Consider the following 24100-nt stretch of genomic DNA (forward strand, 5'->3'; position numbering starts at 1 on the left):
CAAGACACACCAGCACAGCCTAGACCAGCTCCTGCCAGAGTAGGGCCACTCTGGGCCCCCACAGCCCTCAGCACAGGGAGAACCACTCCCTCAGCACTAGCAGCTGAAGGTGTGGGAGCTCCAGGGCAGCTGCAGGCTCTGTGAGCTCAGGGCAGAGCCCAGGAAGCTTCACTGCAGGAAGTGCAGCAGATACAGCACTTGCGCCTGGTAACCCATCAAACCCAACTGGCAACAGTAAAAAACTTAGTTTATTTCCCTATAAAGGCAGAGCTTTCCTTTAAAAATCAGCTCACCTCACTCGTGAGAAGGTGTGGGGCTGAACTGCAGGGGAAAGGCCTTCCTCATTCCTCCAGCTTCCTGAGGGTCACGCATGCTGAGCAAATCCTCCACCATCTCCAGGAGCTGCTCAGCCTCAGCTGGTCCCTGGTTGCCACCACGAGGAGCAGGGCAGGAGAGGCGAGTGAGGCAGGGCATACAGTGTAGCACTTGGGGTGCCCTGCCCGCACTGGGAGTGGGCAGAGCAGGGAGCACTGGCCCAGCAGCCTGAGCTGGGAGCAGGGAGCAGCTGCAGCAGTTCATGCAGGACAAGGAGCAGGCGTTGCAGTCTGTGCACTGCATGGCAGCGGTGCCAGCAGGCCCTAAGCCTGGCAGGCAGTGCCAGGGACAGGTGCTGTCTGGCCCGGGGGCAGGCACAGGGTGAATCCTGAGTGGCCGGTCCATTGTTGCCAAGATGTAGCTTAGCCCAGAGGATTCTCAGGGCCAGCAGTCCTGAGGCCAGCTGTAGGGAGGTCTCCAACCCCTCCTGGCCCCCTCCAGCTATCTGGGGGCTGTCCCAGACGGTAGCACAGGAGCTGTGCAGTAGGAGAGCTTGCTCTGGGCACAAGAGGTCCTGACCCTGAAAAGCAAGATGAAAGACCATGAGGTGTGTGGTTTGGAGCCCAGCACAGCCTGGGAGGGGAGGCAGACCTTCCCAGGTGAGCCACCACCTTCTACTGCAGAGGACGTCTAAAGATACAGCAGTTCAGCAATGAAGGAAGAAACTTACCTGCTGGGCTGTGGGCTCCCCTCCCCAACTCCTCTGTGCTGCTTTGGAAGAGAACAGAGCACCCATCAGACACCAAGCAAGGCCTGCTGAGATGCAGCACCTTGACAACACTAGCAAGGTGCAGCAGTACCAGACACTTAAGAGTGAAGAAGCCCAGTAGCCACCAAACCCTTTCTCCAGTGCAGCCTGTCCTGAGGCTGCAAAGTCACATCCCCACCCCATCAGGAGCCCCCACATACGAAGAGCTGCCGCTTCACGAGGCCCTGCACAGACATCGCTCCTGCCTGTGCACGGACTGACGGCCAGCTGGCACCAGCTCAGACCAGGCTCAGTGCTGTCACACCCCAGCCAGGTGCCAGGCACATGGAGAAGAGCCATGATGGAACAGGCGTCTTGCACCCACAACCACAGGCACTTCTGCAAACACCCATGGGTTAATCCTCTACTGACAGACTGGTACCGTCAGCTCCTCCCAGGCGCAGGACAGCCACCAGTGAGCTCAGCCCCAGGTCATATTCCATGCAGAAGTCACCATGACCAGGCCTCCATCTTGGCCTGAAACCAGGGAAATCAGTGGAGAACTCTGAGTGCCATTTGAGAAGTATGTCTGGATAGGCTGGCCTCAACAAACAGTGGCAGAAACAGAACAACTACCATCTCTGGGTACATCCTGAGGGTCAGCATCTTCCCCACCACAGCACCATTCCCTGTTCACTTGATGGAAGCACGGAGAGCAGCAGGAAGCTCTCCCCTGCTTCCATGCAGATCTTCTCCATGCTCCCACTATGGCCAAGGCCTCAGCGGCTCCCTTTGCATGGAGTACAGAGAAGGAAAGAAGACAGGGCTCATGAAAGGGCTCCCTGAATGCAAGCAGCCACTCATCACCCACCTAGATAAGGTTTCACCGATGTTATCATCTTCCTCCTCCTCTTCCTCCTCCTGGCAAACAAACAAAGCCAACCGTGACACCTCACTACCTGGGTCAGTCTAGGTCAGGAGCAGGACTGGGCTGCCCAGAGCCTGTTCAAGAGCTACAGGGCAGTCCCCAGCCCTGTCACAAGACATGGTCATCCGCCAGGCACAGGCAAAGGGGAAAAGGTGGCACCTGCAGCACGGTGCTGCTGAAATCCTCAGGCATAAGGGGAAAGAGACCTCGGCTCTGCTCACACCCCCTCCAGTCAGCAGAGCACAAACATGGGCTGTGAGCAGGGAACAAGCCAAGATGGCTGCTGCACCCAGAGCACCTTTGCCCAGAGACATCTTTAGCTGGAGGGTCAGGCAGAGGGACCACCCAGGAGCAGGCTGTAAGCATGAGTTACCCCAGCCTGGGCCACCACTGCAAGCGTGAGGCTAGGAACCAAGCATCCAGAGGCTCCTGGGCAGGGACACCGTGAGACTAGCAACTCTGGCAATGCTTTGCTGGGCTCTGGATGTGCAGAGGGTGTAGGGCAGACAGGCAGGGCTGACCACACAGCCCAGGCTGGCAAAATGATGACCAAAAAGTCCTCTCCTTCAGAGACAGCATCTCACCCCTAGCCATGGCGCAAAGTGTGCAAAGCAGGTCCAGCTCCCTGTCTGAGCAGGGCTGAGGGCTGCAGCAATGCTGGGCGGGACATGAGAGCTCCTAGAGCAAAGACTACCCAAGGAACCATGTCTGCTTTAGGAGCCAGCAGAGCACAGTCCCCTTCTTCATGTCAGGTGAGGGAGGCCACTCAAATGTTAACAGGATCCTGGAAGGTCAGGAGGAGGGAGCTGCAGAGCTGCATAAGGGTTACTCTTTTCCTTCCCTAATGTGAGATGTTCCCTGGGCATGGGCCAGACTTGCACATACTGTACCCCAAACTGGTGTCTGAAGGGAGGGCTCCCCGGGGGGGCTGGCTCACTGGGTCTGCTGGGCTCACTGCTCTCCAAGACACATGAAGGGTGAAGGGGCTGTTCCTGCCTAGAGCCTGGGACAGGGCAAAAGCAGCAGAATTAGTACCTGCAACCTGGGAAGGTATAGGCAGGACTGTGGGCAAGGGGCAGACACCCCCACTGTGCCCAGGGGAGGAGAGGAAACGAGGGTGCAGGATCAGTGCTCAGGGCAGGCGCAAACAAGGGTGCAGGATAAGTGCTCAGGGCAGGTGCCACAGGGCCCCGAAGTGTGCTACAGCTCAGCAGTGCAGAGTTGTTCAGCATGGACAGCAGGGACAGCCCCACACCCACCCCAGACAGAGACAGAGCAGGCTTGCATGAGGTGCAGCAGCAGAGACCACCACAGCAGGGACAAGATTCTCCCTGTTTGGTGTCTCACCAGACAAGCAGTGAGTCATGTCTCCACACAGCCCAGGACAGGGTTCCACATGGGAGATCCCTGTCCCAGGACTAGGCAGAGGGACACATTTGAGATATTCCTCCTACCTGCATGTGCTGCTTCCCAGAGATCCAGTGCCATCTGGAAGGCCTGGGCCACGGTCAGAGTCACAGCCTGGGCCTGTGTATGAGAAAGGGAGAATGTCTGCTTCCATCTGGGCCCTCAAGCCAGGATAACCCCACTGCTATGAAATCCAAGAGCCCCCAGGCCTCCCTTGTTGCCTTTATTTGCAGAGCAGAACCTCACAGACCCCCAAAGGAGATCCCAGAGGAGCTGAGATAAAAGAACATCCTTTTTTGCTCACTACCTGCCTCTGTATCATGAGCATACACGCTCCCTAGCTTTATTTCCAGCCGAGGTGCACAGAGGTCAGGACCTTCTCTCTGGAGATGGAGAAGGCAGGCCCTTGCTCCCACCCTTACCTCCCAGAGCCAAGAGCAGAAGGGAAGTGCTTACAATCTTCTTTTTGGGTGAGAGGAAGGCATGACACTCCAGTGCCCCGCTCTCCTGGCTCTGGGCAACGTAAGCGAAGACTTTGTTCTGCAGCTTGTCTGTTGTGCAGTAGGAGATCCTGCAGGCAGAGAGGAGCTGCTCAGGGCAGTAAGGACCCCACCACAGCTCTTCTGCTGAGCTCCTAGCAGTGCTGACAGCCTGAGGCTTTCATCTGCCCCCACTGATATGGTAGCCCACCCTCCTGGCAGCACCAAAGAGATGTCCTGTCTCTGCTTCCCTTCCAGGCACCAGTATGCAGCCATGCTCCCATTGCACCCACCACCCACAGACACCCAACTTGGCCAAAGCACAGCTGGCAGCAGCAGAAAATCCCCCCATCAGCTCTCACAGCAACTGCCTTTAGCCATCCCCAGTCAGCCGACGACAGCCCCCTGCCATTGCAGCCAAAATGGTGGTCCTGTGTCTGTGGAGAGACAGACATGCAGTCCTGCCCTAACTGTGGACTTCCTAAGCATCAGCCTCATCCAGCTTGAATGTCAGAACAGAAAAGCTGGGTTCAGGGAAAGACAAATCAACTGAGTCAAGAACTCAGGACCCTGTCTGCATTCAGCCTCAGGCTGCACCTCAGAGCACAGCAGAGGGCACAGATCTCAGGGAGCCAAGGAAGACCTAAGCTTGAAGGTACCACTGGCAAAAAGGGCCAGCCCATTCTGCCTGCTCAAGATCCCCTTGGTCTCCATCCAGCTGCTGGTGAATGCCATGCCCACCTGTAAATAGAGATGTTCTCAACCATCTCCTTTGTGTCTGCATCCTGAAGTGAGATGCCCCTCGGAGACACTGTCAGAATCACCTTCTGAAACTTGCGAGCTCCCACCCGTGCCTGGCAGTGGGAAGACAACAGATACCTCTGTAAATCTGGCAAGGGCTGTCACCTCCCCTTGCTGGCAGGAGTTCCCAGACTCTACATAGAGTGCCACCCACCCGGACCCTTGCTGCAAAGCTCCTGCTGCAGTGGTGCGAAAGCAGAGCCTGAAGAGCAGGCACGGCCTGCACAGAGCACGCCTGGAATGCATGCACACCATTGCCAAGCACAAGGGAAAGGACTGAGAGAACTGGGGATGTACAGTCTTGAGAAGAGAAGGCTGAGAGGGGATCTTAATGTCTGTAATTATCTGAGGGATGGGTGTCAAAAGAAGGTGACGGTCTCTTTGGTGGTGCCCAGTAATGGGACAAGGAACAAAGATAAGCTGGAACACAGGAAGGTCCACCTCAACATGAGGAGAAACTTCTTTGTGGTGATGGTGACAGAGCACTGGAACAGGCTGCCCAAAGATGCTGTGGAGTGTCCTCTGGAGGCTTTCAAAACCCACCTGGATATGTTCCTGTGTGGCCTGCCCTAGGTGATCCTGCTTTGACAGAGTGGTTGGACTAGGTGATCTCTAAGGGTGCCTTCCAACCCCTAAGATTCTATGACAGACCCACCTCCCTGGCACTTCCCCCTCCTCTCTATGCTGTGGATGGCACAGGTCTGCTCCCAACCATGCTCCTGGTGTGGAAGAAAGCAGCAGTGGCTGTCCTGCAGGACACAGCTTACCCACTGACACAGGCAGGGACAGCTAGCCTCCTACACATCACCCTCCCCTTGCAGACAGCACATTCCCTCACTGGGGTTTGGGGCTGGGACAAAGACCCTTCCCGCAGTGCAGGGGCTGGCCTGTGCATTGTCTCTTCTCCACCCTGGCTCTCACCGTGGCCACGATCCTTCGGATGGCAGCAGCAGCCATGTCTTCTCCTTTGGGTTTTTCTACCAGTGTCATGCCTAGATACTTGAGTGTGAAGCACATCCCCTCAAGCAGTGGCTCCTGCATATCAGCCCAGCTCTCAGGAAGCTCTGCAAAGACAAAACATCTTAGAAGCTGTCAGCCAGAGGCCCCATGGCTGGTCCCAGCAGAACCCCCACCACCTTGCTACAGTTTCACTGCTGCCTCTTGCACTCAGCTGGGCACTCTCCTGACTTTGTGACATTCTTGGAAGAGGAACAGAATGAGAGGCCAGTTTGCCCTCACAGCTTTGGTCCTCTATCCCTGCAGATACAGGCTCTGTCAGCACAGATGGTAAGCTCCTGAATATCTGCAAAGCGCCTCAGATGCTGCAGTGTTCATTGTTACCTGCAAAGCCCTCATTCCTGGATCTCATCTGTTTCACTATGAGCAGGATGTTCTCAGTATGGCACTCATCCCACCCACCTAAGCCACTGGCACATTTCAGGAACAGCAGCATTTACTGCCACACTTGGTCAGATCAAAATTTCCACATTAACCCACAGCCAGACCCTGCAGGTGGCAGGGAAGGGGCAGCTCATCCAGCACTTGCCATTCAAGCTGAGGTGGCTGAGAAGCAGTTGCACCACAAAGATTCTGTGATAAGGAAGAGCTCAGATTGGCATTTCAAGGACGCAAACTAGCTTCCTGGAAAGCATGTTTTATGGATGAACTCCAAGGCACAGAGGGAAGAGAGCTCCCCCATGCATTACTTTGCAGGTCACAGAATTAAAGGGGCGCTGGCTTCCGTTTCCTCTGCCCTCACTTTTCAAAACCCTTTGCTGCAGTCAAGAAACAAAAAATTAGTACAAAACCCAATAAGCAGAGTATCTGTTCAGTCAAGAAAGATTCCCTAGGGCCAGCCCTCAGCATCTCCAGCTTCCTTCAGAAGCCAGCCCATTTCATCAGCATGTTCTGCCTCACAGCAGATGTGCTGGTGGAAGAAGGAGTCATAGCCCTACATCAGTCCTGACACTGCCACTGTGGGCACAAAACACACAAACCGAACTCCTCAAAACCATCCACTTAACTCCTGCTCCCACAGGACAAAGCTTCAACAGCACGTTCACTCTTATCAAAGGCAAAGGCTTCGGGTATCAGACCAGCATGCCTGGACACAAGGGTCCCTTGTGCCAAGTACTGCCTGGTGACAGTTTTCAAGGAGAGCTGTCAGCATGTTTACTTTACTCAGATCCCAAAGAGTACAAGGATGGTGAGAGGGGAGATATGCAGAAGGGCCAAAGACATGGGGAGTCACAGTCTCTCCTTGGGGATTCAGCTCACAGATGAGGAAGGGAACAGGAACACAGACATTACATGCTGTGCTGCAAACAGCAGGTCTGCACCCTGCCTTGGGAATTGCCCAGGTATCTACTGTTCACATTTCGCTAGTACTCTTCAGGGTTATTTTTCATCTCTTTCCTGGGATTAGCTCCCTGAACATTACTGGCACACTTGCAGAAGGCTCTACTCATAATTGGAATAACCTGAACCCACAGGGAAATCAGGAGACTGTATTTGCACAGCATACTCCTGCACAAATGACAGCTGCCAGGGAACCCACCTGGTACCATGCAGGTGTCAGGGACCTCTGTCCAGGGTAGGAGAGCACCAACTCACTCTGAATTTTGAGACAGAGCCCACACATGTTGGGGCTGCCAGAGCAAGCTCAGATCCTCTTGCTGTGACCAAGACAGCCCAGGCACACCTCCCTTGCTCCTCAGGGCTCCCATGAGGGACTGTGAGGCCGGTAACAGAGCTGCCTATACCACAGGTGGTGTGGCACTCAGCAGCATGCAGGCCTGCATCAGACTCTTCTCCCAAGGAACAAGTGATAAGACAAGAGGAAATGGTCTCCAGTTGCAACAAAGGAGATTTAGATTGAACATGAGGATCAATTTCTTCCCCAAAAGGGGTGCCAAGCCCTGCAACAGGCTGTCAATGGCAGTGGTGGAGATCCCATCCCTGCAGAGGTTTAAAAGCCATGTAGGGGTGGTGCTGCAGGACAGTTTAGTAGTGGCCTGGCAATGCTGGGTTAATGGTTGGACTTGATGATCTCTTAGAGGTCTTTTTCAACCGGAACGATTCCATGATTCCATGCTCACATCTGCAGAGGACCTGGTGCAGTGGCTGAGGGAGGAGAAAGGCCTGTGGAGTCCGGGAGGGTACCCCCAGATGAGGCACAGTGTGTTCCAGGACCCGGCATCTCCATCAACAACCATCACAGCCGCCCCAGGCACTTCAGCCCACCGCTGCGGGTGGCCTCGATTGGAAAGTGGGACAAGAGGCTGGTGGCCAGGCGAGCCCGGCAGGGAAGAGCAGGCGAGCAGCCCCACATCGCTGATGCCCACCGTGGCCTGCTGCCCCACAGCCTTCCCCAGGTCTTGCCCCAGCCTGCCCCACAACACCCTCCGCTGCCCTACGGCACAGCCGCAGCCCGTTCCCCGGATCCCGCACAGCCGCCAGCCCGCCTCGGCCCGCGGCCCCACAGCCGAGCTCCGCACCGCTCCCCGCAGCAGGCAGCGCCCGTGCCCTGGGCCCAAACCGAACGAGACGCAGGCTACCCGCCCGGAGCGATGCCCCGTCCCGTCCCCCTGCTGACCCCCGCTACCCGCACTCACTGCGCCGCCGGCGGAGCCCCAGGCCGTGTCGGGCGAGGCGCGGGCTTCGCAGCACGGCGCGTCCCGCCGCCCGCAGCGCCTCCATGCCGGAGCCGAGCCTAGCCGAGCCGAGCCGGTAGCAGCGCGACGGCAGACCCAGGCGGCGGAGAAGCAGTGTCCGCCGCGGGCCTCGGCGCGATGACGTTAGCAGCGGCGGAGGCGCTGGGGTTGCTGTGGCAACGGGGGCGGGGCGAGGTGGACCCGACGGCGGCGGCGGCAGTGCGGGCCCGTCCCGGTCCCTGCCTCGATCCCGGAGTTCGGTGCGATGCAACTGCGGCATGTGCGGACCTTGCTGTCCCCGCAGGTTAGACCGAGGCGGGAGAGGGGAAACGGGCCGGGCCAGGCTGGGATCGCGGAGGAGCGGGCCAGAGTGGGCCGGGGGTGCGGACCCTGTGTGTATCCCCAGGACGGGCCAGGCCGAGCGGGCTGGGCCGCGGGGCGTGGGAGAGCAGACCGGGGAGGGAGCGAGACGGGTGTGATGAGCCTGTGTGTGCCCCCAGGACGGGCCCGCCCGGGTGACATGCATGGCGTGGTCGGCCAGCAGCTCCCGGTTCGCCGTGTGCACGGCGGAGAGGGTCGTGCTGCTTTACGATGAGCACGGCGAGCGGCGAGACAAGTTCTCCACCAAGCCTGCCGACGCCAAGGTGAGGGGTTGGGACTGGGAAGCGGGCACTGGACTGCTGGTGCGACCAGGGCCCCTTGCGGCGCGCCGGGGCCGGCCAGCCCTCCCTGGGGGTTCACCCCGCCGTCCTCCCCACAGTATGGCCGGAGAAGCTACGTGGTCAAAGGCATGGCCTTCTCGCCGGACTCCACCAAAATCGCCATCGGACAGACAGACAACATCGTCTACGTGTACAGGATTGGAGAGGAATGGTAAGTCTGGCCATGGGGTGCCCACACCCGGGAGGGTGCCAAGCAATGCTGGATGGGTCTCTGAGCAACCTGGTGTAGTGGAAGGTGTCCCTGCTCACTGCAGGGAGGTTGGACTGCTGGACCTGTAAGGGTCCCTTCCCACCCAAACCATTCTCTGATTATAGAATCGCAAAATCCCAGCATGGTGGGGGTTGGAAGGGACCTCTGGAGATCTTCTAGTCCAACCCCTCCTGCTGAAGCAGAGTCACCCAGAGCAGGTTACCCAGCATAGCGTCAAGGCAGGTTTGGAATATCTGCAGAGGAGACTCTGCAACCTCACTGGGTAGTCTGTGCTAGGGCTCTGGTACCCTCACAGGGGAGAATTTTTGCTTCATGTTCAAATGGAACCTCCTGGGTTGCAGTTTGTACCCCTTGTCCTGTCACTGGACACCACTGAGAATAGTCTGGCCCCATTCTCTTGACCACCACCCTTTAGATATTCATGAGCATTGAGAAGATGTCTTCTCAGTCTGCTTTTCACCAGGCTAAACAGCCCTAGTCCCAGCCTCTGCTCATCAGAAAGATGCTCCAGTTCCATAGTTCTAGGAGGGGAGGGCAGCAGTCTCTATCCTGCCATGGAGTGGGCTTTCTGGTACTACCCTTCTGGTACTGTCCTTCCTGATCCTCAGCTGTGATGCTGTCATGGCTTAACCCCAGGAGTTCAGCAGCAGCTGAGCCCCATGCAATCACTAGTAAGGAAGAGAACTGAAAAAAAAAGTAAAACTCATGCGTTGAGATAATATTTTATTAGTGGAAATAAAATCTTATAATAATTATAAAAGGAATATAATGAAGGGAGATAAAGAAATAAACCCCAAGGGAAGGACAAGTGGTACACAGTGCAGTTGCTCACCATCCGCTGACCAATGCTCCAGCAGTGATCCATTCCCCCAGCCATCCCCTCCTAGTTTATATACTGGGCATGATGTTTTAGGGTAAAGAATACCCCTTTGGCTGTTTGAGGTCTGGTGTCCTGGCCATGCTCGCTCCCAGCTTCTGGTTCTCCTGCACACTGGATAAACATGAGAAGTTGGAAAGTCCTTGATTCCTTAGAAAAAAATGAAAAAAAATCAGTGTATTACCAGCATTCTTCTGCTGAATACAGAACCCAGCACTGTTCTAGCTACCAGGAAGGAAAAGTAGCTCTGTCCCAGCTGAAGCCAGGATGGATGTGCATTATCCCATTTGCAGGGAATCACCCAGATGTTACTGTGGTGAGGAACAGATGTGATTTCCCTATGGGAGCATGGGCCAGCTGAGCTGCTGTGGAGCTGGACCTGAAAAGCCGCTACTGCTGTCCCTTGTTTCATAGATGTAGAACTTTACCCTCATTTGCTGGTATGTGGTGTGCTAAAAGTGCTCAGAAAGGCAGGTCGCCAGAAGTTTGGAAGCTCAGAAGCTGGGGTTTTATTAATTTTCCACTCAAGTTGGCTTCTGATAGACAGCAGTGTACAAAACTGCAATGGCCTGTGCTTGGCGGTAGTAAACCAGACTGAATACAGACAGCAGGGTAACCAGAATGGGCATAACTGGCTTCACTGATAGTCATTTTTGTCTGCCTTTTTCTGTAGGGGTGACAAGAAGGTGATATGCAACAAGTTCATCCAAACGGTGAGCCCCCGAATTCTGTTTAACTCCATTTTCTCCAGCATACATCAGATAAATCAGAGGGTTCTTTGCTCATACTCATTTGGCCACACTATCAGTGACACTTGCTTTCCAAAAGATGCAGGTAGATCCCAAGATAATTTCTGAATTTTGAGGCATGTGTTTACTCACCAGGCTTCAGAGGCTGTATAACAGCCAGGTGCAACACAGTACTTAATTACTGAATGATCAGTGCAGTCAGCTACAAAACCTTGGAGACAATTTCAGGTGTCAGCAGACCAAATGTTTTAAGGGAAAGGGAAATACAGGAGAGATTCAGTTGGGAACTCTAAGCCCCAAAATGTAAAGTGTGCAGATTTCACTCCAGCTATGTATTTTCCACATCTTCCAAGGCCTCGGATTTGTGATTTCAGTCAGGCCTTCTTTGTGGTCTGCTGCTGTTCTAGCTCTGCCTCCATGCATCAGTCTGCTCAGCAGGTCTCTGGGAGGGATTGTCTTGAGTTTGATGTAAGTATCTGAAAAAGGCAAAGGTGTTCTGAAGTCCTTGTACAGAAACAGAAATCCTTTGCCATCAATGTGAGAAACTTAGGACACTGACTGCTTTGCTTACCTTCAGCAGCAAATGCCCAGCAGCTGTCCTAGGCTCTTCAGTCAGTTGCCATCACACTGTGATCCCCACTTTCTCTGTGTCACCAGAGAAGTTTTCTGCTAGGTAGCCAGTACCAGTTGTGAGGAATCATCCTAGTTCCAGTCCCCAGAAGATGCAGGTGGAGCTTCTCCTTGATGAAGTTGCTGAGTTTCTGAGCCAGGTTTTCTCAAGCTGTCTCTTGAGTGAAGGGCAGCTGCAGCCTCTGGATTGAAAGCTGACATCCTGGGGCAGGGTGGTGGCCCACTGCTGTGGCTGCTCCTAGAGAGGCTGAGAGGGCCCTGGAGCTTCACTGAGCACTCATTTCTGGCTGCGGGCAGGGAAACCATTCTGCTGCGCTGGCCATCAGTGGAGGAAGACATTGGTCAGGCTGGGTTGCTGTGCACAGCACACAGACAACTTCTTGTGTTTCTAATGCAGTGCTGAATTTCTCTATTCTATCATTCTCTCATTTTCCCTGTGCCTTTTCTGCTATGTCTGTCATAATAAATTCTTTTTTTTTCTAATGCTATATGTGTGGTTTCTTACTGCTGTGCCTGGTTTTCTTCTGTAATTAAATATGGTTATATGCACATTTTTGGTGTGTTCAGTTGATATGAGAGATCATTTATTGAGCCCTTCCTATCTCTGGCCGTTGGCAAAGCCTCTTAGACCTCTTGTGAATACAGTGGCACTGTTCGGCTCTGCTGAAGCAAGGTGTCCTGCCTGGGTTCACAATGACTGCGTGCACCTTTGGCTTCTGTGCACCAGTAGCTGAGCACATCACTATGTTGTGAGGCTTGTTTCTTTTAAAATACCTATGGTTTTGTACATTCAGCAACAGCATATGTGGAAAACCACATATCTGATCAAAAAGTAATCCTCTCAGAAAAGCATCCATACTGAACACAGCTGGTGTAGTGCTGATGCTTTGCTTCAGCCCTTCCGAGCCTGCTGCTCTACCCCAGCTCACTCTGATGTAGTTTAAGCTTCAGCCTCAATCCTGCTTTAAAGTCTGTCCAAATGCCCCCATCTCTTCTTTTTACTGCTTTGAGTGGTCTTACTGTTCATGATCTGTCTTATGTAGCAGTGGGGCAAGAGCTAAGCAGGGTGGAGCTCTTACCTCTTTTTTTACCTCCTTCTTGGCAGAGTGCTGTGACCTGTTTGTCGTGGCCAGCAGAGAATGTCATTGTCTTTGGTCTTGCTGAAGGAAAGGTAGAGAAGTTTGTTATTTGCCTGATTTTGTTTTCCATGCAGGGGCTTTTCCAAGCACCTGGGCTGCAGGGTAGGAGCTGTTACTGTGTGTATCAACAAAGGGATAACACCAGTGACTTGAATTTCCTGGGTTTGTTTCCATGTTAGTTCTTGGAAGTTCTACGGGACAGTTTGGTTCTTTTCCTGAGCCTTTCTAGAAATGTGGAAGTGGTGTGACTCAACTTTTCCACTTCTTCTCCAACCTATCAGAAAGCAATGAGCTTCCTGTGGCCATGGACTGGGAGACCTCTGGGGATGTGACATGGGGGGAAACCTGCATTTTGCAGGCAGAAGCACCATTGATCAGATTCTCTTTATCAGGTTCGCTTAGCTAACACAAAGAACAACAAGTCTTCCACCATTTATGGGACAGATTCCTATGTGGTCTCGCTAACTTCCAAGTGAGTATGGCATTGCTGTAGCCTACACTGCTTTGGCTTGGTCTCCTGCCCACTGTGGGCCTTGACATACCAGGTGCTGCTCTGTGAGGGTGCCACAGTGTCCTTCTGCTGTTGAGATAATAAAATTCTCTGCTTCCCAGAAGGAACCCCTTTCTAAAATCTGATACCTGTCTGTGCCACACTGGCCCATGAGTGTGATGGTTCCTCAAACACGTTTCAGTCTACGTTGATTTATTTGAGTCCATGACTTTATAAAGATTAATTTTGTTAGCTTCATCTGGCTAATTACTAACACTAGTCAAGTTTAAGGGCTACAAAAAAGAAGTTAAAATATGCTGCCAGATAAAACCATGGCAAGGCTATCATGAGAAAACTAAAGTGTGATTTAAAAATATTTTAATTAAGATGTCATTTTAACTACTTTAGTATCCTTCAACTAAAAAATGTAAGCTTTGTCCTGGTCCTGGCAGTGGGATTTTCACTATATGATATCATTCTGGTTTTTGAGTGATAAATTTAGCCTATGAGTCTGACTTCCTGCTGCTGTGAAGTCCCTTCAAAGTCTGCCTGCCTTTGCCTCTGTTGCAGAAGGTTTCTGCTTCCTTGCTCTCCTCCTCTCTTCATGGCTCCCCCTCTCTTCCCCATTTTCTCTCTTCTCCCTCTCCTCTAATCCTCCTCCCAACTCTCTCCCCCTCTTCTTCTATTTCTAAACCCAGATCACACTGTTACTGCCATGGTATCCATGACAAGGCTGGGGCTGCAGTCATCAGTGGATAGGTATATGATCCCTGGGTTGTTTTGGAGTTTGGGTTCTGTAATTGAGTCATCACTGTATGTGTTTTTTTCTGGGTATGTTACATTGGGTCTGTTTCTTCTTACCTGCTCTCTTCTCCCTGCTTATGTCAAGAGGTACACAAGACATTTATGTTCAGGTAATGGACTTGAGCCTGACACCTTTGTCCAGATGTTTCTTCTCTAAACTATGTTGCTTTCAGGGATTCCTGATGTCACGCTATCCAGTGTCAGTTCTGGAAGAATACCAGTCCAAGGGTTGTTTGATTTACCTTCCTATAAGCAATTGTGTTCATAGTCATTGTTTTACTTAAGGTTACTTAGCCCCCCTGGTTTAATAATACAGGCAGTTGGGTGTAGTGATTTTACATGGTGAAGACATTGAACTGGCCACTCTCCTCTTTGCTCCCCATGCTCCTGTCTGCTTTGTTTTTACAGACACTGAGAAAGATACTAGATACTCTTATGTTCATCACCCAGCTCATCTTTGGTGAAGGTTTCCTTGATGAGGAACATCAACAGTGACCCTGGGACCAACTCCTTTATGCCAGGATATGAAAAGAAAGATGCAAATCTTACTGCAATATTGCATCGTTCTGTCTGTGTTTCTTTGCAGTGTGTCGGGGAAGGGAATCCTGTCTGGCCATGCAGATGGAACCATAGTACGCTTCTTCTTTGATGATGAGGGCTCAGGAGAATCACAGGTATCAGAGATCCTTCTTCAATGGGCAGAACTCCTCTTTGCAGGGTCTCCTCTGCAGCTCAAGAGTTCTGGAAAGGGATCAGGCCATGGAGGCAGATCTGGAGAGGAGCTGCAGTCAGCATTCAGTAGCATAGTTTTTTTTGGAGTATTGATGAAGAGACTAGATGCTTCAAAATATGCTGAGTGTGGTGATAAGAGGGGAAATTAGTTTTTTGTATATAAGACATGAGGTTTTTCAAGTGTCTGGAAAGACCTGATGTTAGAGAGTCCAGAGTAGTGATGCTTGACAGGACAGAGTTCCAGGGAATAGCTCTCGTCACCTTCTCCTAACTGTTATCCCAGTTAACCCTGATCCCAAGCTCATACTCTGTCTGTGGACTGGTTACTCAAGGCACCCAACTTTTCTCCTGAGCCTTCTGCTCTTCCAGAAAAGGATTCTCTCTGCCTCAAACTCTTTTCTCTCCAGCTTGTCTGTCCTCTACCAGCATACACTGAAGGCCTTAGACAAACTGCTGTTAAGAGTGCAGCCCAGTCTAGTTAATGATGCTGGCCTTCCTATTGCCATCAGGAATCTTCTTTCCCAGTTAAATAAATGGAATAGTGGCACAGTTCTGGTTTCTGCCCACCTTCCTATGGCCTGTGGCAGGCAGACAAAGCAACCTGCATGAACTATAGAAGGGCCTCATACTGGTCTCACTGTGATAGCTGAATGCAGAAGCCAGATTGGAGCTAGAGGCATTCACGTTTTCAGGGTGTCCTTTCTTGTCTGTTGAAGGGTAAATTTGCGGTGCACCCCTGTCCTCCTTATGCCCTCGCATGGGCTTCCAACAGCATTGTGGCTGCAGGCTGTGATAAGAAGATTGTAGCTTATGGGAAGGAGGGCAATGTGATCCAAACCTTTGACTACAGCCGGGACTCGTCAGAGAAGGAGTTCACCACAGCAGCTGCCAGTCCTGGTGGCCAGTCTGTCATCATTGGCAGCTATGACAGGTATGGTGCCTGATAGTAAGGTCTCCCCATTGCAAGGCATTCTTCTTCAGCTGAACACAGTTCTTTATATCCTGCACTTGGGTGACAACAACCCTGTACAACACTCTGGACTGGGAGAATTGTCGCTGGAGTTGTTGATTGATAGGCACTGAATATGAGCCAGCAGTATACCTGGGAGGCCAAGAAAGCCAAGAAATTCCTGGCTTGTATCAGCAATAGTGTGGCCAGCAGGACTAGAACAGTGATTATCTCCCTGTACTGGATGCTGGTGAGGCCACACCTTGAGTCCTGGGTTCAGGTATGAGCAATTCACTCCAAGAAGAACACTGACGTGATAGAGCTTATCTAGAGAAGAGCAATGAGGATGGTGAAGGGTCTAGAGCACAAGTCTTGTGGGGAGCAGCTGAGGGAACTGGGGTTGTTTAGCCTGGAGAAAAGGAGGCTCAGGGAATACCTTGCTCTCTACAACTCCCTGAAAGGAGGTTGGAGCAAGGTGAGGATCAGGCTCTTCTCCCAAGGAGCAAGTGAGATAACAAGAGGAAGCAGCCTCCAGTAGTGCCAGAAGAACTGGACATGAGGAACGACTTTTTCTCTGAAAGGGTTGTCAGACCCTGGTGGAGTTCCCATCCCTGGAGGGGTTTAAAATTTATGTAGTTGTGGTGCTGAGGGACACGGTTTAGTGGTGACCTGGCAGTGCTGGGTTAATGGTTGGACTCAATAATCTTAAAGGTCTTTTCCCATCAGAATGATTCCATGATCCTCTCTCTGCTTTCTTATCTGTTCTCACAGGTTGAGGGTTTTGAACTGGAGCCCCCGCCGCAGTGCGTGGGAAGAAGGCAAACCCAAAGAAATACCTCATCTTTACACCATCACTGCTCTAGCCTGGAAGAGGGATGGTTCACGCATCTGCGCGGTTTGTATCAGCAGCCCTGAGCCCAGGAGACTCACCAGGGGCACTTACACATAGCTTACAAGTAATGTGAACCAGGGAGAGCTTTTGGGATTGATGACGCCATGGCCTGGGTGTATGGAGCACAGTGCCCAGGTTGTGACCTTGTGTGAGGGACACTGCTGCAGTCAGGTGTGCAGGGTGTGAAGCTGTAAAGTATCTTGGGTGACATGTAATCTTTTGGGTGGCAGCAGTCCTCTTTTTGTTACTCACAGAAACGTAATGAAGCCAGCACAGCTTCTGTAGAGCAGTCCCATGAGCATTCTTTCCTCTGAGCACTTGTGGGAAGCAGGGTGAAAACAAATCTGTTTCTTATAGTCTGTTTATCTGCTGTGTTTTCATTTCAGAGCTCTCTTCTACTTTCAGCCATTGGGACTCAATCTGGGTCTTTCTCTATCCAGTTAAATAATTCTTGAAAATTCTTTAATCTTTCTGCAAATCCTCCAGTATTCCATTGATAACTCATAAAGCACTTTGAATTATTTAGGAAGGTTGCTGTTCATAAACTGCAAGATATTTTTGCACCTCTTTCTGTTCAGCAATCAAGAATCCCTGAAATAGTTTCAGAGAATTAATAGAACATGTGAAAAAATTCTTGCAGAGAAGGGGAAGGGGCTAAAGGATAGGAGATCGAAGAAAGCAATGGGGGTGTTATAAAGGAAGAGATAAAGGCCCAGAGGGCCAATTACATCCTGGGCTGCATCAAAAGAAGCATGGCCAGCAGATTGAGAGAGGTATTTCTGCCACTTTGCTCTGGTAAGACTTGACCTGGAATACTGCGTCCAGCTCTGGAGCCCTCAGTACCTGATGGAGCAGGTCCAGAGGAGGGCCACAAAAAATGATCAGGGGGTTGGAGCACTTCTGCTACAAAGATAAGATGAGAGAGCTGGGGTTGTTCAGCTTGGAGAGGAGAAGGGTCTGGGGAGACCTAATAGCAATCTTCCAACCTGAAGGGCACCTACAAGAAGGATGGAGACAGACTGTTTACAGAGGTCTGTAGTGATAGAAGGAGGGGCAGTGGTTTCAAACTAGAGAAGAGTAGATTTAGATTAGATGTTAGTAAGAAGTTATTTACTGTGGGGGTGGTGGAGCACTGGAACAGGAGGTGGTTGAGGCCCCATCCCTGGAGATACTCAAGGTGAGGCTTGACAGGGCTCTGGACAACCTGATCTACTTGAGGATGTCCCTGCTGACTGCAGAGGGGGTTGGACTAGATGATCTTTGGACATCCCTTCCATAGACCCATTTCATGATTCTGTGATTCTGCTGGAAGGGAGGAGATTGGGAAACTTGGATGAGAAGTGGGAAGTGGAAGGATAGTGGGGGATGTGAGGATAAAGGTGATTTATAACTCCTCCTCTTCCTCTGCCATATACATGCCAGTACTTGGTAAGCTGTTGCTCTGAGAATTTCTCAGTCTTTCTGTCCTCAAGATGGACTGGCCTTCATGCATCAGGGTGCTTGAGCTTTGTTCCCTAGAACAGCCAGAACCCATGGATTTCAGTCTCAGCTCTGATCTTCTCCATGTATGTGGGGTCTGGAATGTCTCTCCTCAGCAGAATTCACTGACTATGTGCAATGTTTGTTTCCCCAGGGCACTCTGTGTGGGGCAGTTGAACAATTTGACTGCTGCCTTCGCAGGAGCATTTACAAAAATAAATTTGAAATTACCTATGTGGGACCAAGCCAGGTAAGTGTTTCATGATGAAAAAGGGGTGCTTACTGAAAGTAGGTAGTTTTGGAGTTCGGCACCTATGGTTTCTTCATAGCACCTTGTCAGGATAGGCTTAGGGGATGTTCTAGGGACAGGATCACAACTGGGTGGAAATTGACTGGAAGCAAAGAGAGTGGAGTTATCTGTGTGGGTACCTCCATGCCAAGTGCAGGTTCCTTAAGTGGTTTAATTTAATTCAGATTTACCTCGTTCAAAATCGGGTGATAAAGATGAGCTAGCAGTGGAGGCACCCTGCAAAGAGAGCAGGATTCTCATCCTCAGTGGCCTGAGAAGTCCTCCAGTTAAACTAGAAACTTCTAAATGGCAAAAGTGAGAATCCTGCACTTCTACTGCAGCTGTCATCCTGTACAAAAGGAATAGTGAGGTTACTTTAAAAAAGCAGAGTGAAGTGATGTGAGGAACATCTAAACACCCCTAGTATCATCTGTTGCATAGTCTTCCGTGGGGCAAGAAGTCTGTTCTTCCTCTGTGCATGGCCTCAGCTTGTTTCACCCCACTTTCTCTAGGTCATTGTGAAGAACCTCTCAACAGGAACTCGAATCGTATTGAAATCCCAGTATGGTTATGAGATTGATGAGGTGAAGATCTTGGGGAAAGACAGATATCTGGTGGCCCATACCTCAGACACCTTATTGCTGGGTGACATCAGCTCCAACAAGCTCAGTGAGGTACTGCAAAATCTGTGGCATTTCCTGAGTGTCAGATGCTTAACTTTGTAATTCAAAGAATATGTTTTCTATGTGGGAACAATGCATCTATTTTCAAAGAGTCCTAGAATAATTCAGGTTGGAAGGGACCTTGGGAGGTCTCTTATCAAGCTTCCTACCCAAAGGAATAGGATATTAAATTTGGTTGTTGCTCAGATCCCACAGTTTCTCTAGTCCCCAGTCTTTACTGTCCTCTCAGGGAAAAGCTTTTTTCCTAAGTCTTGTTGGAATCACTGTTTTAATTTATGGCTGTTTCTTACCCTTTTGCTGTGCATCTGCCAAAAAAAACCTGGCATCTCCTTACTAAAGGTCTCTTGAATCTCCCCTTCTCAAGGCTGAAGAAGTCCTTCAGCCTCGCTTCACAGTGCCAAGTGCTGCATTCCCAACCATTTGATGGCCCTCTGCTGAACTTGCTTCAGTCTATCCATGTCTTTCCTTTACTAGGGGGGCCCAAACCTAGATGTTATACATTTGTCCATTCCAGATGTGAATGTATGAATATTAGTATATTTTCAAGCCCCATTCATGACTGAAGTGTCACACCTTATGCCAGTGTCATCTCTGGTGCCAAACAGCTCATGTCCTCAGCCTCCCAGTGCTGAGTGCTGAGCTATATGCCAAGCCTAGGCAGGAGGTTAGTGTCTGATGAAAGCACTAAATAGGCTTCAGGATGCACTTACTTTGTTCACATGGATATCATATACTTCTAATGAGTCCAATGGTGTGCTATTCAAACTAGCTGGGAGCAGGAGTTCCTGGCTACAGGTCTGAGTTGGAAGATACTGTACTTGGGAACCCAACTGAAACTCTGGCCAGACAAAATCTCTTGGGTTTCTCTACATCATACTGCACACAGGTTTTTTCTGCCCCCATCCCCAAACCACTTGCCTGTTGTCATCACTATGGTGTTATCCAGTGCTCTTCTCAAATTACGAATCAGTTGGTTCCTCACTGGCACTGTGCTTACCAGTCATTGCCAACATGACCCCAAAAAAGAAGGGTTTCAACTACAGGTAGTGTGGAGATTCCTACTGCCACAAATGGTAGCACTGACCCTGAGGCATTTCTGGAGGCAAAAGGTCTATTGGGATGCTGTTTGTAATAAAATTAGTCTGAGGAAGGTGGAGAAATGTCTGTGAAAGCATAGGCTGGAGGGGGTACATTGGTCACATCATGGGCCTCTTGTCCAGAAGGCAGTAAGATGCGACACAAAGAGAGAAGGAGTCTGAAGCAGAAGTTAAAAAAAAAAAGAGAGGGAAATGAAGAAGTTGCAGGCTGGGAACAACTGAATAGCAGCGCTGAGAGCTTAAGATCTGGAACATGGTCTCTTCTGCAGTGTAATTCCTGCTGTCTATTGTGGGAGTAGGAATCTGCCCACAAAGCCTGCAACATGGCCCTTGCAGGAACTCCATCCTGGCATTTGCTCATTGCATGCCATTTCTTTGCAGGTAGCCTGGCAAGGATCTGGAGGGAATGAGAAGTTCTTCTTTGACAATGAGAATGTAAGTTGCTGGGACAGGATGGTACCTGTGAGTGGTGAGAAAAGCTCTGTGTGCACTGGCAGAAAAAGTGCCAACTGGACATTTGGAAAACCTTGTTTCTCAGCAGTTTCCTGGACTTACCCTCTCCATTCAAATCCTGATCTTCCTGATTCTTCCCTAACCTGTTCCACATGCCAGGTGCAGAACAAACTCTGTGTGGACTATCATGACCCTAAAGGAGAGAGAAGCAATAAAGAGCAACAACCAGAGAGGGTGTTAGAGGTGCACAATACAGCTGTCAGGATGACAGCTTGGCTCCTCAGAACTAATAGGCTCGGAATTAAAACCCTCAGCCCTAAGGAAAAGCGGGCGGTCACAATGGAAAGCTAAGGAGAATTCCTTATTCATCCCAAAGGATTTTAATTTAGACCTGTGTGCAGCAGAGTTCTTTTCTGCACACCTTGCTGTGGGTATGTGTGCTTACCTGGCTCCTCTGTAAAAGTGTGTTCCCTTCTGCCCTTCAGGTCTGCATGATCTTTAATGCTGGAGAACTGACACTGGTGGAATATGGAAGCAATGACATCCTGGGGTCTGTCCGCACGGAGTTCATGAACCCTCATCTCGTCAGGTAAGTGTCACACAGGCCTGTTGGCCACTGCAGGTGTTTTGTGAGAGTAACCTTACACTTGAAAGTGTCTCACTCCATAGAACACAGTCTCAGACATGGGACCTGCATCGTCTGCTTCTGACAGGGACCAATGTTGGGATTCAGCTGCTCAGTTGCACTTCATGGTTTTAAAGTTGAGAAGCACAAGAACCCATTTTTCCTCTGATACATGATTGATACCTGGCTTAGCCATTACTGAGGAGGAACCTCCTGTGCCTGTACTCAGGCATCTCTACATCCAGCTGGTCCTCATACAGCATTACTCAGGGACTCTAGCTGCCAGCAGGACCTTTTCTGTCCCTCTGAAATACCCTAATGGAGAGAAGGGAGGACCACAGGCTGCTTGGAGGTGGAAGGTGTTGTCAGGGACCCCAGTTCTGGAGGGGCAGCTTCAGGAATGAAGCCATGAACCAGGAAGGTTTGTTCTCTCTTGAGGCAGTGGTATGTACTGTACAAGAGTCACGGGTCAGAGAACTGCAGGAAGCTCTGTGTGGAGTTTGAAGAAAGTGCAGGGACTATGTGATTGAGTGCTGTGAATGCAGAGTATGAAGGTAACAGTCAGCATTCCCTTCACATAACAGTGTGCGCATCAACGAGAGGCAGCAGAGAGGCGTGGGGGAGAACAAGAGACTGGCCTATCTGATAGACATCAAGACTATAGCAACAGGTGAGTGTAAACCTCCCTCCCCAGACTTCCTGATTTGTTTGCCTTTTCTGTGCAAAGCAGCAGGGTCCTGAAGGTCCTCTTGGCATTGACTCTGTCTGGCAGCAGACCGCTGCAGATCAGACTGTCCTGCTTTCAGCACGGTGACTGCCTGATGTGGACACAGCTGTGGCATGGCTGTGACCATGGTCTAGACCTGAAGTTCTATGCAGCTCAGTGTGATGATACTGCTGCCTGCACTGCCTGTGATCTGTGTGTGCCCACAGAAGGGTGGAGAGTGCTGTTGATAAAGCATTGAGATAAAATGTGACTGCAGTCTGCTTTTCATGTCATAGTGTGCTTGCCAGGGGGTCCTGCCCTATTGGGGTCCGAGGTACCTGGTCTCCACAGGACAGCACTGAATGTTCAGCAGTTTGGGGCACATTAGGTACTTACACTGTTCCCTTTCTTTCCTTCCCAAGTGGACCTTATTGGTGGCTACAACATTGGCACTATTAGCCATGACAGCAAGATTGATTGGCTGGAGCTGAATGAAACAGGCCACAAACTACTCTTCAGGGACAAGAAGATGAGGGTGAGAAGGGCAAATCTTGGGGAGTGTGGCAAGATGGCATGCCTGGGGAGAGATAAAGACAGATAGGCCTGAAGGGAGGGAGGTAAGAAACACAGCTGAAGAACTCAAGGGTTTTTGAGAAAATCTCTGAGAAAGACAGACCCCATTCAGATTGCATGAGCTGGCAGCACTGCAAGTTTGGTTTTGAGTCATAGCTAGTTCTAAAGTTAGTTACTAGACACCTGAAATTGAAAACTATAGACTCTGCTACTGTGAGATAGAGACAAGTGAGTTAATCTCAGGGTGAGGACACTAAAGGTGCACTTGAAAATGTAAATTTAAAAATGTGTTCTCTTGCAACAGCTTGGCTTATGTCTGCAAGATCATAGAATCACAGAATGGTTTGGGTGGGAAGGGACCTTTAAAGCTCATCTAGTCCAAGCCCTGCAGTGAACAGGTTGCTCAGAGCCGTGTCCAACCTGGCCTGAAATGTCTCCAGGGATGCAGCATCTACCACCCCTCTGGGCAACCTGTGCCAGAGTCTCACCAGCCTCAGTGTAAACTATTTCTTCCTTCTATCTAGTCTGAATCTCCTCTCTTTTGGTTTAAAACCCCCTTGTCCTGTCATAACAGGCCCTGCTAAAAAGTCTGTCCCCATCTTTCTTCTCGACCCCTTTAAGTACTGAAAGAAGGTCTGCCCACAGCCTTCTCTTCTCCAGGCTGAACAACCCCACCTCTCTCAGCCTGGCCTCACAGGAGTGATACTTACTCTTCCACAAGGCTGTATGTGTCCTATCATGTGAGAGGAGAGAACTTTCCTAGCCATATCACTTTTTGTGTTTACTTCTGCAGTCTTGCTCAGTTTACATTTGGGTCCTCCAATTCACTGTCTCAGCAATACACAGAGGCATCATCAAGACTGCTGTTGCCTCTTCTGGCTTCTCCTTTTCAGGCCTTTCAAGATGCTACATAGACAGGTCCTTCATTAAATCAGCCACAGGCCTAAATCAGGCAGTACCATGATTCTCCCTCTCATACTTCAGGAGAACATGGGAGTCTTGCTAGCTGGTGTTCTTTCCAGGGGGATACTGTAGACTTGGAGTGGAATGATAGGAAGTCTGAAGTGATCGTATCAGAAGGTGTGAACACTGTGTCTTGCACCCTGCATGTGGGCCTCATAAAGTTTGGAAATAGAGTTCTTTCTTACCTATTTCTCTAACCAGGTTGGTACAGACCAAACCAGGAACTTTCTTGTTCTCTTTTGGCTGGTATGTCACGAGACTAGCACAATTCTCTGTTCTCTTTCTCATCTTTGCTAGGTGAGGACAATTACAACAAGGAGCAGAGACAGCCTAGGACTTTGATGTTACAGGGCATCATGCACCCTTGTTATGCCAGGTGTCAAACTCTCTCTCACCTTATTTGCAACAGGTCTTGTAGTAGGACTCTACATGGGATGGACAGCTTGGCCTAGAACTGCTGAGGAAGGCCCTTCTTGGTCCCCCAGTTTGGTTGCATGAGGGGCTTAAAAGACCATATTCCTGTTCCAGCTCTGCAACTGAGAGGGAACTGAAGTATCACAAGGCATGTTCTGGCTTATATGCATGTGTGCCTGGCAATAAGGCAGGCAGGACCTGAGTGCTTGAAACACTCCAAAGGTTGTAATAGTCTCAAGTCTTGGACAGGAACATGGGAGCTTGGGCTACGTATCTCCTACAGGTCTGATTC

The 24100-nt window shown here is 50.7% G+C and overlaps 1 protein-coding gene and 1 pseudogene across 2 annotated transcripts in view; one reads left to right on the top strand and one right to left on the bottom strand.

Annotated features, from left to right (window-relative positions):
• Nucleotides 1-575: 575 nt before the first annotated feature.
• LOC128968778 (low density lipoprotein receptor adapter protein 1-like) lies at nt 576-8377 on the bottom strand (annotated as a pseudogene).
• Nucleotides 8378-8596: 219 nt separating this feature from the next.
• Nucleotides 8597-24100, top strand: part of IFT172 (intraflagellar transport 172) — a 37613-nt gene continuing 22109 nt past the window's right edge. For both annotated transcript variants that reach the window (XM_054383566.1, XM_054383567.1), the window contains exons 1-15: nt 8597-8635; nt 8832-8975; nt 9092-9204; nt 10815-10854; nt 12626-12691; nt 13052-13131; nt 14540-14627; nt 15402-15616; nt 16406-16529; nt 18160-18255; nt 18807-18968; nt 20456-20509; nt 21013-21116; nt 21737-21822; nt 22281-22393. In XM_054383566.1, the coding sequence (XP_054239541.1) occupies nt 8597-8635; nt 8832-8975; nt 9092-9204; nt 10815-10854; nt 12626-12691; nt 13052-13131; nt 14540-14627; nt 15402-15616; nt 16406-16529; nt 18160-18255; nt 18807-18968; nt 20456-20509; nt 21013-21116; nt 21737-21822; nt 22281-22393 (1524 nt within the window). The remainder of the gene's footprint in view (nt 8636-8831; nt 8976-9091; nt 9205-10814; nt 10855-12625; nt 12692-13051; nt 13132-14539; nt 14628-15401; nt 15617-16405; nt 16530-18159; nt 18256-18806; nt 18969-20455; nt 20510-21012; nt 21117-21736; nt 21823-22280; nt 22394-24100) is intronic.

The sequence above is a fragment of the Indicator indicator genome, chromosome 9 (genome assembly GCF_027791375.1).
Source record: "Indicator indicator isolate 239-I01 chromosome 9, UM_Iind_1.1, whole genome shotgun sequence".
Taxonomy (NCBI): domain Eukaryota; kingdom Metazoa; phylum Chordata; class Aves; order Piciformes; family Indicatoridae; genus Indicator; species Indicator indicator.